The 12,343-nt window shown below is 34.6% G+C and overlaps 1 protein-coding gene across 6 annotated transcripts in view; it reads right to left on the minus strand.

Moving 5' to 3' along the window:
- Positions 1–12,343, minus strand: part of GNAL (G protein subunit alpha L) — a 148,150-nt gene that overhangs the window by 79,573 nt on the left and 56,234 nt on the right. For all 6 annotated transcript variants that reach the window (XM_072998797.2, XM_020793527.3, XM_020793525.3 and 3 more), the window contains exons 2-4: positions 12,180–12,252; positions 11,325–11,379; positions 11,041–11,160 (exon numbers count right to left, since the gene is read on the minus strand). In XM_072998797.2, coding sequence (XP_072854898.1) covers positions 11,041–11,160; positions 11,325–11,379; positions 12,180–12,214 — 210 coding nt within the window. In that variant the 5' untranslated portion in view covers positions 12,215–12,252. The remainder of the gene's footprint in view (positions 1–11,040; positions 11,161–11,324; positions 11,380–12,179; positions 12,253–12,343) is intronic.

Genomic DNA, 12,343 nt, shown 5'->3' on the forward strand with positions numbered 1-12,343 from the left:
TTTAGAAAAGAGGAAGAGAAAAAGGTATTTGTGAGCCTGAATGTCCTTAGGTTTGTTCCTGTAATATTAAGGCATATCTCAGTCGTATGTCTGAACACCGCTACTGGCACTGCCAAGTACTTTGTCCTCTTAAAGGAAGATACTGATCAAGTTGTAGTGAAGATGTCAGCCAACAGATGAATGTAGCTCTACTGTAATTTAATTAAGCCTGTAAATAATACAGGTTCTATGGCAGCCATTTTAAGTTAATACACAACCGTTTTCTATCACACACACGTAGTTATCTCCATTAATTTGGCTGTAATTCCCATTCAATCTAAAAACATAGCAAACCATCAGAGTGGTTTATTGCTGTTATGTGCCAACTGCCTCCAGTTCAGACTTTACATTATTCTGCAAAACATTTTTGGCTCAGTCTCCTTGATCTAGCATAGAAAATAAGGGCAGAGAGAAGTCCTCATGAGGCAAACCATACTAAACATTTGTGAAATGTGTGGACTCAGGATGTGAGAGGCAAAATTTCATCAAGAATATTCTCAGCAAGTAATTTTAGTTATCAAAGAAAGCTTCAGCCTCTGGTGCCCCTCTGCTTCCACTGCTTTGACAGTATTTCAGCCAGAACTCGCCATATGAATCTAGGGTTTGTTGTTGGCTTGTTTAAGTAATGACATCTAACTACACAACTGCAACATGTCCCTGGCATATTTCCCCAGCTACCCACGAAAGGGATAATCAAAATAAGCCAAAATCAAATCAGAAATGGGGATTATGAGATAACTTTTAATTTTTTATTGTCTAATGGGGTTTAAGCAACTAATTATAGCTGCGAATGAATGGATGACTGTAGTGTGGAAACACATTCACTTTGTTGTTTCCCTAGCTGCACAAAATTATAGTACCTTAGATTTAATAAAAATATAATTATTTTCTTATATTAATCCAGCTGCTCTATTAATGGTTAGGTTAATTATTCCATTAAAGTCACCTCCCATGAGGATTCTATAACCAAGATGAAAAAAATTGTGCAATATTTATCTAATTTGTACTTTTTGTTTGATTAGTGAGAGGAGTTTACTGGATATTATGTATAGGATCACAGCCTGAAATAGTTATTAGGAATCTAATATGGGATTACAATAACTCTGTAAACAGTTACTGCAGTCACACATTCAGGCAAATATTATAAGGTGTGATTCACTGAGATTGCATTCTGCTTCTTGTGTCTTGAAGTCCTTCCATCATGTTTTCTTCTGGTACTGCATGAAATTGGCTCATAAAAGCTGTTAAATCCTGTCCCCGCAAATGATGTTCCTGGAGTATTTCCTCCTGCAAACTGGCCTATGGTAGTAATTTAATCTTATTCTTCAAGTGTTTAACATTGTCCATAAACAAACAAACACAACAATTCTGTGTTCTGTTCTCCTGTTCTCTTTGAAAGTTTTCTAAGATCTTTAATCTCCCTGTTTCAATTTATCTAATTCTCCTGACTTCAGCTAACTTAAATCTCCTTTGTAACTCTCTGAAATTGACCAGCTGGCTTCATCTTCTGGTTTCTACATACGTTGGGTGCCAATTTTTCCTTCAACCACTGCCTGATCTATTACATTCAAGAAAGTTCCTAGACAAAAAGCTAAAGCAACAATATTATCATCTTTTTTTCTGTACAGAAATGAATCCTTACACACATTTTCTATTTCACTTTGCCATACTATTCCATATAATGGTAAACTCTCTTCTAGTCTATCTATTGTAATGTATCTCTTTGCTTCTTTGTTGGTTTCTCTTCCAGTTGTTTCTGCATTTCAAACAATTTCTTCTCATCCTTTCTCTCTTTTGCACTTTGTACACGGTCCTTCCTCTCTCCCCAAAACATTTTCAGTCTTTCACTCCATTCCTTCTTTTTTATTATTCCTGTGTCTACTTGTGCTGCTCTGGCAGCACACTAAATTATCATGTTCACTTCTCCTTTATTTTTCTAGCTTGCTTTGTTCTGTGTATTCCCAAAAGAGTATCCCAATCACGGCACCATTAAATATGTTCTCTGTTCCTATGTATCCCTGCACCTACTTATTCTGGTTGTACAAAGAGCAATACCTGTAGTATTTTGTGGATAAATACTCCTTGGATGCAGACCTTAACATGGTGAAGGAGTTTGAGTGTTTCAGTGAAGTTGAGAGTTGCCATCAGAAAGCCAGACTCCATTATGAACTTGGACTCTTAGCAGGTTCACTCAAGGCTTAATGATTACAACTGAGACACCAGACTAAGATGCATCCACCCTCTTCAAGGCAACTACTGGAAATTAGCCCAGGTGACAGCTGAAGTGAGGAGGCAACAGTGGTGACACTCAAGCTAATTTTTGTTAGTACTATGCAGAAGGTGGCAATGGTAAATCCCTACTGAACTTTCCTTACTATGAAAACTTATGATGAGACAGTTCAAATTGTTGTAAGCCCCCCAGAGACCTTTGGGTAGAGTGGACGGCATATAAGTTAAATGAATGAATGAATGAATGAATGAATGAATGAATGAATGAATGAATGAATGAATGAATGAATGAATGAAGAATAGGGCTGGAAGATGAGAATCTCAGAGCAGAAAGCACTCAGTAATCTACTGGGACTGGGGAAGAGCAAAAGACAAATACAAAAGCTCTGTCAGGAATAACACACCTAGATTAAAGCTGAAAGGATGTCTAGTGACTAACATGCACAGAAGAGAAAGGAAAGTCTGATGTTGCATGATACAACAGCTGCACCCATTTCTGGAAAAGCCTGATCAGGCCACAGCAAAACATGTCTTAGTTACATCCTTGCTGGAATACTATAACACATTCTGTGCAGGGCTTCCTTTGGAAGGTGTTCGGAAACTTTAGCAGGTCCAATACACGGCAGTCAAATTTGATTGTTAACTGAGGCTGGTTACAAGGATCATATAACCTCCATCACAGAAGCTTCACTGGCTGCCAATCTGTTCCCAGGCACAATTCAAAGTGCTGGTTTTAACCTATAAGGGCCTAAATGGCTTGGGGCCAAGCTATCTCCCTTTATGAGCCTGCCCAGGGGAGGGCTTTTTCTTGGCCCCACCATCCTCACAGGTGTGTGTGATGGGGACCTGGGAGACAGCCTTTTTTGTTGCTGTCCCCAGATTCCGGAATTCCCATGGGTGACCAGGACTGTCCCATCTTTGCTATTCTTCTGCAAGCAGGCAAAGACCTTTCTATCCTGGGAGGCTTTTCAATGATTAGCTGTTTAGGAGAGGTTTTAAAATGGGATGGTTTGTTGTTGTTTTTTTGCTTTTAAATCTGTTTTAGTAAAACCTAACATTTTAATACGTTTATTTAATTCTTTTTAAATATTTGAATAATGTACTGTTTTCAGCTTTTAATATTGTGTTTTTAATTATGTATGCTGCCTTGGGTCCATTGTTGGAAGAAAGGAGAGGTAAAATATTTTAAACAAACAATTTAAAGATCTTGATCATATTAAAGCTGTTTTATTTCTTTATGACATCATTCCTTTCAACTATTTTACAAGGTTTATTTTAAAATGCAGCTAATTTCAGTCTTACCAATATTCATAGGAATAAACAGATATCAAGTAGTGTGAAGATAATTATACTTGTTTAATTTAAGCAGCAGGCATAGGAAAATGAAAAACAGCCATTTTGTTGTCCATGTTGAAATGCCATCTATATTTTAAAATGTTTTATTATGAAGATGATGAAGATAATAACAAGAACATTCTCTAAGAAATCAGACAATAGCGCTGGTCTGACTGTGATAAATTCAATTTAATTGAGGTAATAGCTCTATCTAGTGTGCCCATTTATAAGACACAGATTGCAAACAGAAAGATTTGGGTTGAGAGATCATGGTAATAGCTAAAGCTACTAAGCAAGCTCATTTCTGAAGATCTAAGCTTGGAACTTCCAAATTCATAGTTGAAAATGTCTTAGCCTTTACATTTCATCAGCTCTCAATATAACTAGATTACATCTAGTTTACAGGCATAATCCATTGCCTTCTAAAACAGCTGTCTACATCGCTTGTCCCTATATATTTCAGTTGGTCTTTTCTTTTGCAATGATGCATGGTGCATCAGCTGCCAATTTTCAGTGGGACATGCACACATCACTTATATTCATATCCACCTACCACCATACCCAAAGGACTTGGCCCATAAAATGTATATGCCAAGTATATGGTAGACACATGGCCAAGAAGTATCAACTAATAAAATAAGAGAGATAACTTTGAACACCATGTAAAATCCTGCCTGAAGAATGTAAAATACTGGCCCTGTTTTTGTAAACATAATGAATACTCTGAATAAATATTAAAATACTTTGAAATCCCATCCTGATCTTAATAGAAAAAGATTAGTACAAAGTCTTTGTATCACTTTTCTACAATATCAATATAAGGGAAACAAATTGTACTAAGCAACATATATTTGCAACTACAGTAATGTTCATGTTTAGTCATAAGACCTCCAATATAAAACAATAGCATCCAAAGATCATTCATTTTTTCCAAGCTAAAAAGCAAACAAAACATTACCTTTAAAATGTAGAAAACTTTATGGTCCTAAACATAAGAAGTGAAATGCTAGCATCTCTGTCTTTCTTCCCTTTCCCATCCACTGTGAAGCAGAATGGGAACACATGGTCTACAACATCAACAAAACATAATCCTCTTCATGAAGTTTATCAAATGACAATAAAAGATTGTTACCTCAGCATTTTGCGGACATAATGATGCTGAATAGCTAACAGCACATGGTATAGACCACTTCAGTTAAGATCCCCAAATATTGTACAATCTACTTCCTTACGCATATGTAATCCACAGGAATGTAATCAACAAAAGCTCACACTGAAAAAAACTGTAAGTGCCAAAAGTGCTTCAATCTTTTTTGCTATCTTTTTTTTGCTTTTGTTTTTGTTCTGAAGCCTGTTCTAAACATGACTGAAAACAACACCAAAATTCTAAACTTTTGCATCTGTCAAGATGCGTTGAGAGAAAAGTTCATGTAATTAATGGGACATCAGCTATTTTTTTTTTAAAAATAAAGTATCTGTAGAAAATTTGGAGAAATTTGGAGATAAACAATAGTTGTATGAGGGGACTAATATTTTGATTCTCACACCACACATCTGTTTGCAACTGAGAGAGAAACACAAACAAACTGAAATATAGAAAATATATTCCTTATACTGCTATCAACCTGCCTTTCACATATGCCCACCAACAATGGTCCTTCTTTTTCCTCTCCTACCAGAGCTTGCACATCATCATAGGTACTGTATTTCAACTTTCAGCATGATTGCTCTAAGCAATGCTGTTCTACAGCATCCAAATCAGTCTCCAAGTCTCTTTAGTCAATTCATTTCTCTCCTTCCGGCACTTATTTTTCCATCAAAAAATCGGTTGTAACAATATGTATTTTTCATTTGTTAATTATTTAACCATAATTATTGTATCTTCCTCCATTTTATGTCTACTACAATTTTCTATCTTTATTAATTTGCCTGATTATTTTTCTTTATCTTCCAGACTAAAGTTTTAGAAGAGGTAACTTTGTTAGTCCGTGCTAGCATGTCATTTAAAAAATGAAAAAATAAAGATAAAAATATTGTGTCTAAAGAAGCGGACTTGTCCATGGAGACTCACAATAAAATATAGCAGTTAACCTCTAGACTGAAGACATTCTCAGTATTCTGTGACGAATCCACATTTCAAATGCTTTTATATTTATACCAGCCCTATGTTAAAGTCCATAATTCCATGCCATACAGCAGAACCGAGAACACACAGCATCATGCAAGTCATACTCTCATAGTCAGTTTTAAATTTTTGTTGCATATTACATTCATCTTAGAGAGTCTTCACAGAGGAAATTCTATTCTGGCTTTCACTGTGTATCTGTGATCTTATTGCTCCTTAACCAAGTCCCAAGGTTTGTTAGTAGGCTCCACAATTTTATTTCACATTTTTAACAACAGTCCTAGGGGTGTTTCTTTTTTAATGATTATTATGAATTAGGTTTCCTTAACATTCATATTTAGACTGTATTTATTACTGAGTTCATTAACTTTATTACATAATCTTTACAGGCTAGCTAAACAGTCAGCTAGTAATAGTTTTTTGGGCTGCACACTGGATTTTTTTGATAATCTATTGATCTTCAATTGCCACTTCAGCTTTTTGTTGCCACTATAGGTTGCCAATTACAGATATACCATTTAAATCAAGATCTCTGTTTACCAACAACTTCAACAGTTTGCGGTGTTGAACTCTGTCAAAAGATTTTCTCCCAGTCAATAAAACCAGCACACATATCCATGTTCACACCACACCATGTCTCCTTAAGTGTGTTTAGGATGAACAGTGTCTTCAAAATGTCAATTGAATCCAGGTTGCCCCTTCTCTGCAGTTCTTATAACATTTTAAGAAAACTTTAGGAAAACGACTAAGTTTCTGGAGTTGTTTTCAGGCTATATATTAAATGTCAACACCACAAAATTTTATTCAGTTTGAAGATGTGATTTAAAAGATTAACTAATGATGGCCCATAGGGAGGCAATTCAGAAAATAGTCAAAGAAGTAAAATATTTGTGAATTTTCTCCCAGTTCAATGTTTTTAACAGCTAGATTCATTTCAGAGTAGGCTGTAGAAATTCTTTACTTGCCTTAGAATACATTTAATCAATACTCAGATCCATTTATTTGTGTGTCTGTTTTATTTATAGGCTGCCTTTTTCCTACAATAGGACTCAAGGCAACTCAAAATATTAAAAAGAAGTAAAAATATAGTAAGTTAAACATTAAAAGCAAGTAAAAATAAAATATCTTAACTTTAAAAAAGCATTCAGAGACTCAATCATTACCGTTAAAAGTCTGCCTGAAAAGACAGGTCTTCAGATGGGTATTCTATGTTATGGGACTCTATATCATAGTCTAAAATGATACAACCACATCTAATTCTCTGAGTTTCATTAAAGCTTACTTCTAGATAGATGATTATAGAACTGTAGTCTAATGGTAGTTCAATTTTCCTTGTTACTGCATACATTCCTACAAATTACTCCTAATTCTGTTAATCATTTATAAGGCAACTATTTTGCATGTCCATCAATGCATTCTAATACTGTACGAATCTAAAGCCTACACTAACCATTTGTATACAGCCCATGATTATTTCAATTGGGTTAATCTTTTATCCATAAAAACGTGTATAATAGACATTTGTCCACGGCTAGTGGCATAATATGTCCTTAATATATCCACTCTGCTACATAGAGGGCAAAAGAACCATCAATATGGGATTTAAAATGGCATGTCAATTTCTGTCTGACTTTAAAAGTGTCCAACATTACTCTGTCCCCCTAAAGTGCAGTAAATTGGTATTCTTACGTCTATAGATCTTTCTGCAAACACTGTCCTTGAATGTATGAAGTGAATTCTGACTAATGTTGTTTGGTCACCTGACTTCTCCATAAATATAATGGCATACAATATTATAAAACAGCCTGTCTTGGGTTCTTTTAAGGACAGAGGTGGGATAAAAATATTTTAAATAAATAAATAATACAAGTATCTACCTACCTACCTACCTACCTACCTACCTACCTACCTACCTACCTACCTACCTACCTACCTACCTACCTACCTACCTACCTACCTACCTACCTACCTACCTACTCTCAAGGTTTACAACTGCAGCTGTTGTAAAAAGCATTCCATTAAAAATAATATATACTGAGTAGATGTATTAGAAAATGCTTCCAATATTTTAAAAATATTTATAAAAATTCACGGAAGGAAGCTGAACTTAGAAAATTCTTGCCTAAAAACACACACATTTCACAAAATTAAGCACAGTACACAGAACCACTCCTGATAAACTGTTAATCATCAGGACACTGGTGGCCTAGAAATGAAACAAATGAATACACAACCAGCCATTTTAAAAAGTGGAAACAAAAGAAAATATAACTCCATTACAGATGTCAGAAAAGTGCTATAACAAAATCTATTTACCTTAAAACAGAATTTATATATGACTACATACGAATGTGAGCTTTCATGGACTACAGCCTAAGTAACAAAACTCTTTGTTACTTTCTACACAACAATCAAACCATCTATTAACTAGTAAGTAAGTATGTATGAATGAATATCAAAAAATTTGAAACCATATTTTAGTGGGAGCTTTACTTTTAGCAATGATACCTAAAGCTCAACCCTTAAAATATTTACTCAGAAGTAACTGTCACAGATTTCAATGGAATATATTTCCAAGGGGCAGCCTAAATCCATCTCAACTCTGATGATCCAAAGCCAAAACATCTCCTTTCCCTTTATCTCCTTTCCCTTTTCTCTTGCAACCCTCAGTTCCTACTCATCATCAGTAGGGACTCAATATATTCACAAGTGAAGAATTTAGTAAGTCCAGAGCTTGGATTTTATCCACACTTCATGCATATACAAACATGGGCATGCATGTAGACAAAACAGTTATAAAAGAAAAACTTTGAGATCTGCACACAAACACACACGCCCCTATGTGCATTCACATAGCATATCCCCATCTAACCTTCAGTCATCATGCTTTAAGTTACTTGTGCTAAAGTAAGAGCATGGCTCTGTTAAATCCTAAAAAAAACTCCTTTCTATGCAGGCACTAAGTGCAAGTCAATTGTGCCTTGTATATGGCACATATTTGAAGATATGGGGAAAATGTAATGTTTAAAATGAGCAGCATTAATGCAGAGCAAGTATCACTGCCTATTGCAATGGAGGCTGGTTACATTTTTAGATCAAAACTTTGTTCAAAAACAGAAAGGATTTACTTTTGCCCATAGCAGACTACATTCCAGATCAGCGTCACATGACAGTTGTTTAGAATTGAAAGAGCATTTGAAACTCTCTTGAAATGATTTGCAGACTTACACCACCATTTTAGATAACATATTCCATGTATCAACTATCTCTATCTGTAAATTATTAAAATTTAACAATGAACACAATAGCCTACTTTGTGTATTTGTCATTTATTATGTTTCATATAAAATCCTTTTTATCACTGTACTTCTTAAGTAGTCATGAAAAATATATATTGTTCAAATGTTTTCATAATACGTAAATCAAAGCAGGTTTTTTCACAAGTTACCTCATTTAAAGGAAAACTATATATTTAGTGCCTTTATTATTTTTCAAAAGGAGGCAGAGTCCAGTTCCAAATATTAATCCTACAAGATCTTGATTTCGTACTTTGGACACTTCCAGAAAAGACTTAACACCTACCCTGTTTTATAAAGAAAACATAGAGAGAAAGAATTTGGGGAAAGAATGTCCTTTACGTATTCTCGAACAACCAATGTCCTTTACGTTTCACCACTGCTGAAGAGGCCTGCATTTGTTTAATATATTTCCAAAATCTATATAACAAGCAGGATCATTTGCAACAAGATCCTGACCTTGGACATACATCAAATTTTACATTTTTAGTGTAATGCCTACATTTTTTTATTTGGGGAAACTTCACACAAATGCTTCCCTATGCAACAAATCCTTTTTATATAAGAAATTCTTGCATAATTTCAGAACTGTTTTGAAAAAGTAAAAAGACTGATTTTTAAGGGGATGAAGAAAAGTCTAACAAATGTAAACTGGTACAGAATTATAGCTTTAAAAGTCATTTTGCCAAATGTTAGATTAAAAATGAGTTCATTGTTTTTAATGAACTCTGACAACTGACAGACTAATTATGCTAAATGTGGGAAACTGACTAAATAATTATATTTGATACAAATGTATAAATATATCAAAGTTGTATTTCCTTAAGGAAAAAATCTTAAAACTTTGAAGTGGGAAAAAATACCATCCAGAATTTAGTATGCAAAGGAATAATGGCTAAACCCAACCTCCCAAAAGGAACCAGAAGATGTTCCACCATAAAGCAATCAAATTGATAATTGAGTTGGGCAGGGCGGGACTCTTCATGGAAATAAAGGCAGAACAAAACAAAAAAAAATCAAGCTTTCCAATGTCTGAATACAGAAAAAATAAAGTAAAATAAATGCTAGACACACAAGATTTCTTTTTCCCAACACAATTAAATTACAATCTCTATTATTAGCAATGTAATCTTAGTGTATTTTAAAGTTCAGTTCAAATGTGTTGCTACAGTAATCCCCTTGGTATTTCTCTTCAAACAACTCTGAGGAGCATGTAGCAGAGCATGTAAACAACAAAAGGATATTTCTATGATATTTACATGTTATAAACATTAAGACTCATTTCTTACAGCATTACAACACAAAACGATCCAGAAAAAACATTTTCCATTCCTTCTTTCTTCAAGCAGCCCACCATGCCCTCACCCACTTTGAATGCGCTGGAGAGACTTTGGGGATGGTAGAAGGGGAGCATTGTCTGATGTACTTAGTTCTCAAACTCATGAAACATACTCCTTCTGTGAACTTTCCAAAACTACCATGTTTTCTAAACTGTCAACTAGCCCTAATGATACAATCCTATACATGACCAATGGGGCCTATTCTCAGTTAAGTAGTACTGGATTGCAGCACGAATATTTTAAATACGTAAGAATGATTATCCCTAAATATCTTATCTGATGACCATCTTAACTTGCTACCATGAAAGGCAACCCCAAAAAAACCAGACATCAAATATCAAAATAGCAGATACTACGTAATTTATTCATAGCCATTTTCACCAAAATGCTCCATCAAATAACGTGGACACCATGAAACCACCACTGTGGCATAATATACCAAATAATGGCACAACATACGTGAAACCCACAAAATTGATTCACTACTGATTGTTTTGCATTATATGATTCGCCTTTAAATAGCTTTAAGAACAAAAACAGCACCTTGTAAGAATAACATTCCTTCTATGCACTAGCAAATAAGATAATTCAAGGATAAAGAAATGATAATGTATGTATTTAAAATGATAAACAAGCAATTCTTTCCCCAAGAGAGAAGAGGACCTTTAAATCTCACCGGTGTGTACTCAAAGTCAGAAAGTGGGGCTATGCTCTTGATGTAGTCTGCTCGGAATTGGTTTTCTTGGTTGGCCAATGGAACTGGAGGTATTAAAGTGCTCATTGCTGAAACTATAGTCTGGAGAAGGGGAAAAAAACAGAAAAGAACAGAACATATTAAGTTTGATAAAATGCAAAGGACTGTTTGATGGTTTACCTTTATCTAATGAACAGCATTTTCTCTGCATATGTAAACCAATAATTAAACATACACAATTTAAAAATAATTGAAATTATTCTTACCACAATTGCATCTTTTACATTTTTCCGAATATCCAGAATTTTCTGCTTCTTTTCTCTGCATTAGACAAAAAAAAGAGTCACAATCTATCCAGATGCTTAAAGGAAATGTTCACTGATAATTCAACTGCTTTTAAGATGTTGAAACTGAATTTTAAAGAGCTATTTTATCCCTAATGTTCACAAGTCAGTTCTAGATCAAAATATAATGATACTAGTTTAATTAAAATAAATAACCTAACAAACACCAAACAAATATATATAAATGTCTGTAGGGGGCAAAGGGGGCAAGGAGTTTGCTCCCTTGTATTGGAAGCTCACTTTAATTCCATTTGTTCTGACATATCTAATTAGAAACAAGTATCATTATTTCAGTGTTATTGTACTGCTGTCAAATTCCAAGAAAATAACCCTGAGATAAATAATACCGTATAGAAACGCTTTCCAGTATATCACGTTCCCATTTAAATGTTCTTAATTATAAAGCTGAACAGGAGCGTTTCAAATATGTGTGATGTGTATATTTTATCAAACACACACAGACAATATTTAGTGTTTGCTGTTGTAAGAAGTCGCCATGTTGTTGCTACACAAGGGCCTATTAAGCACTGCAGTAGCAACAGTGTAAAATACAGTAGAAGGATCAGATTTTTGGGGGGTGTACAAATTTTTGATGCTCCTGATACACATCAACTGCGACTTCCATGCTTTGGGTGGGGTTGTGGGTATAAATTACTGATAAAGTATGAAGAAAGAGTGAGAAAGATCAACTCTCCAATTCTGAGTGATGTGTTCTAAATGCATATTATTTAGCTGTCTCTCTCTGCACCCTCCCACACAAGTAATAATAATTCTTACTCTGAATTAAATCCATTTACATGCAAGATCCTCATTTGCTTGACAATAGTGCTTTTTCCTGACTCACCAGCTCCTGAAAAAGAAAAGAAAAAGAAAAAATGTATGATGTATGCATTTGGAAGAAGGCAAAATGAAGAAGACAGGTTGAACGCATCTCTTCTCTC

Source organism: Pogona vitticeps, chromosome 4 (genome assembly GCF_051106095.1).
Source record: "Pogona vitticeps strain Pit_001003342236 chromosome 4, PviZW2.1, whole genome shotgun sequence".
NCBI classification, from domain to species: Eukaryota; Metazoa; Chordata; class Lepidosauria; order Squamata; family Agamidae; genus Pogona; species Pogona vitticeps.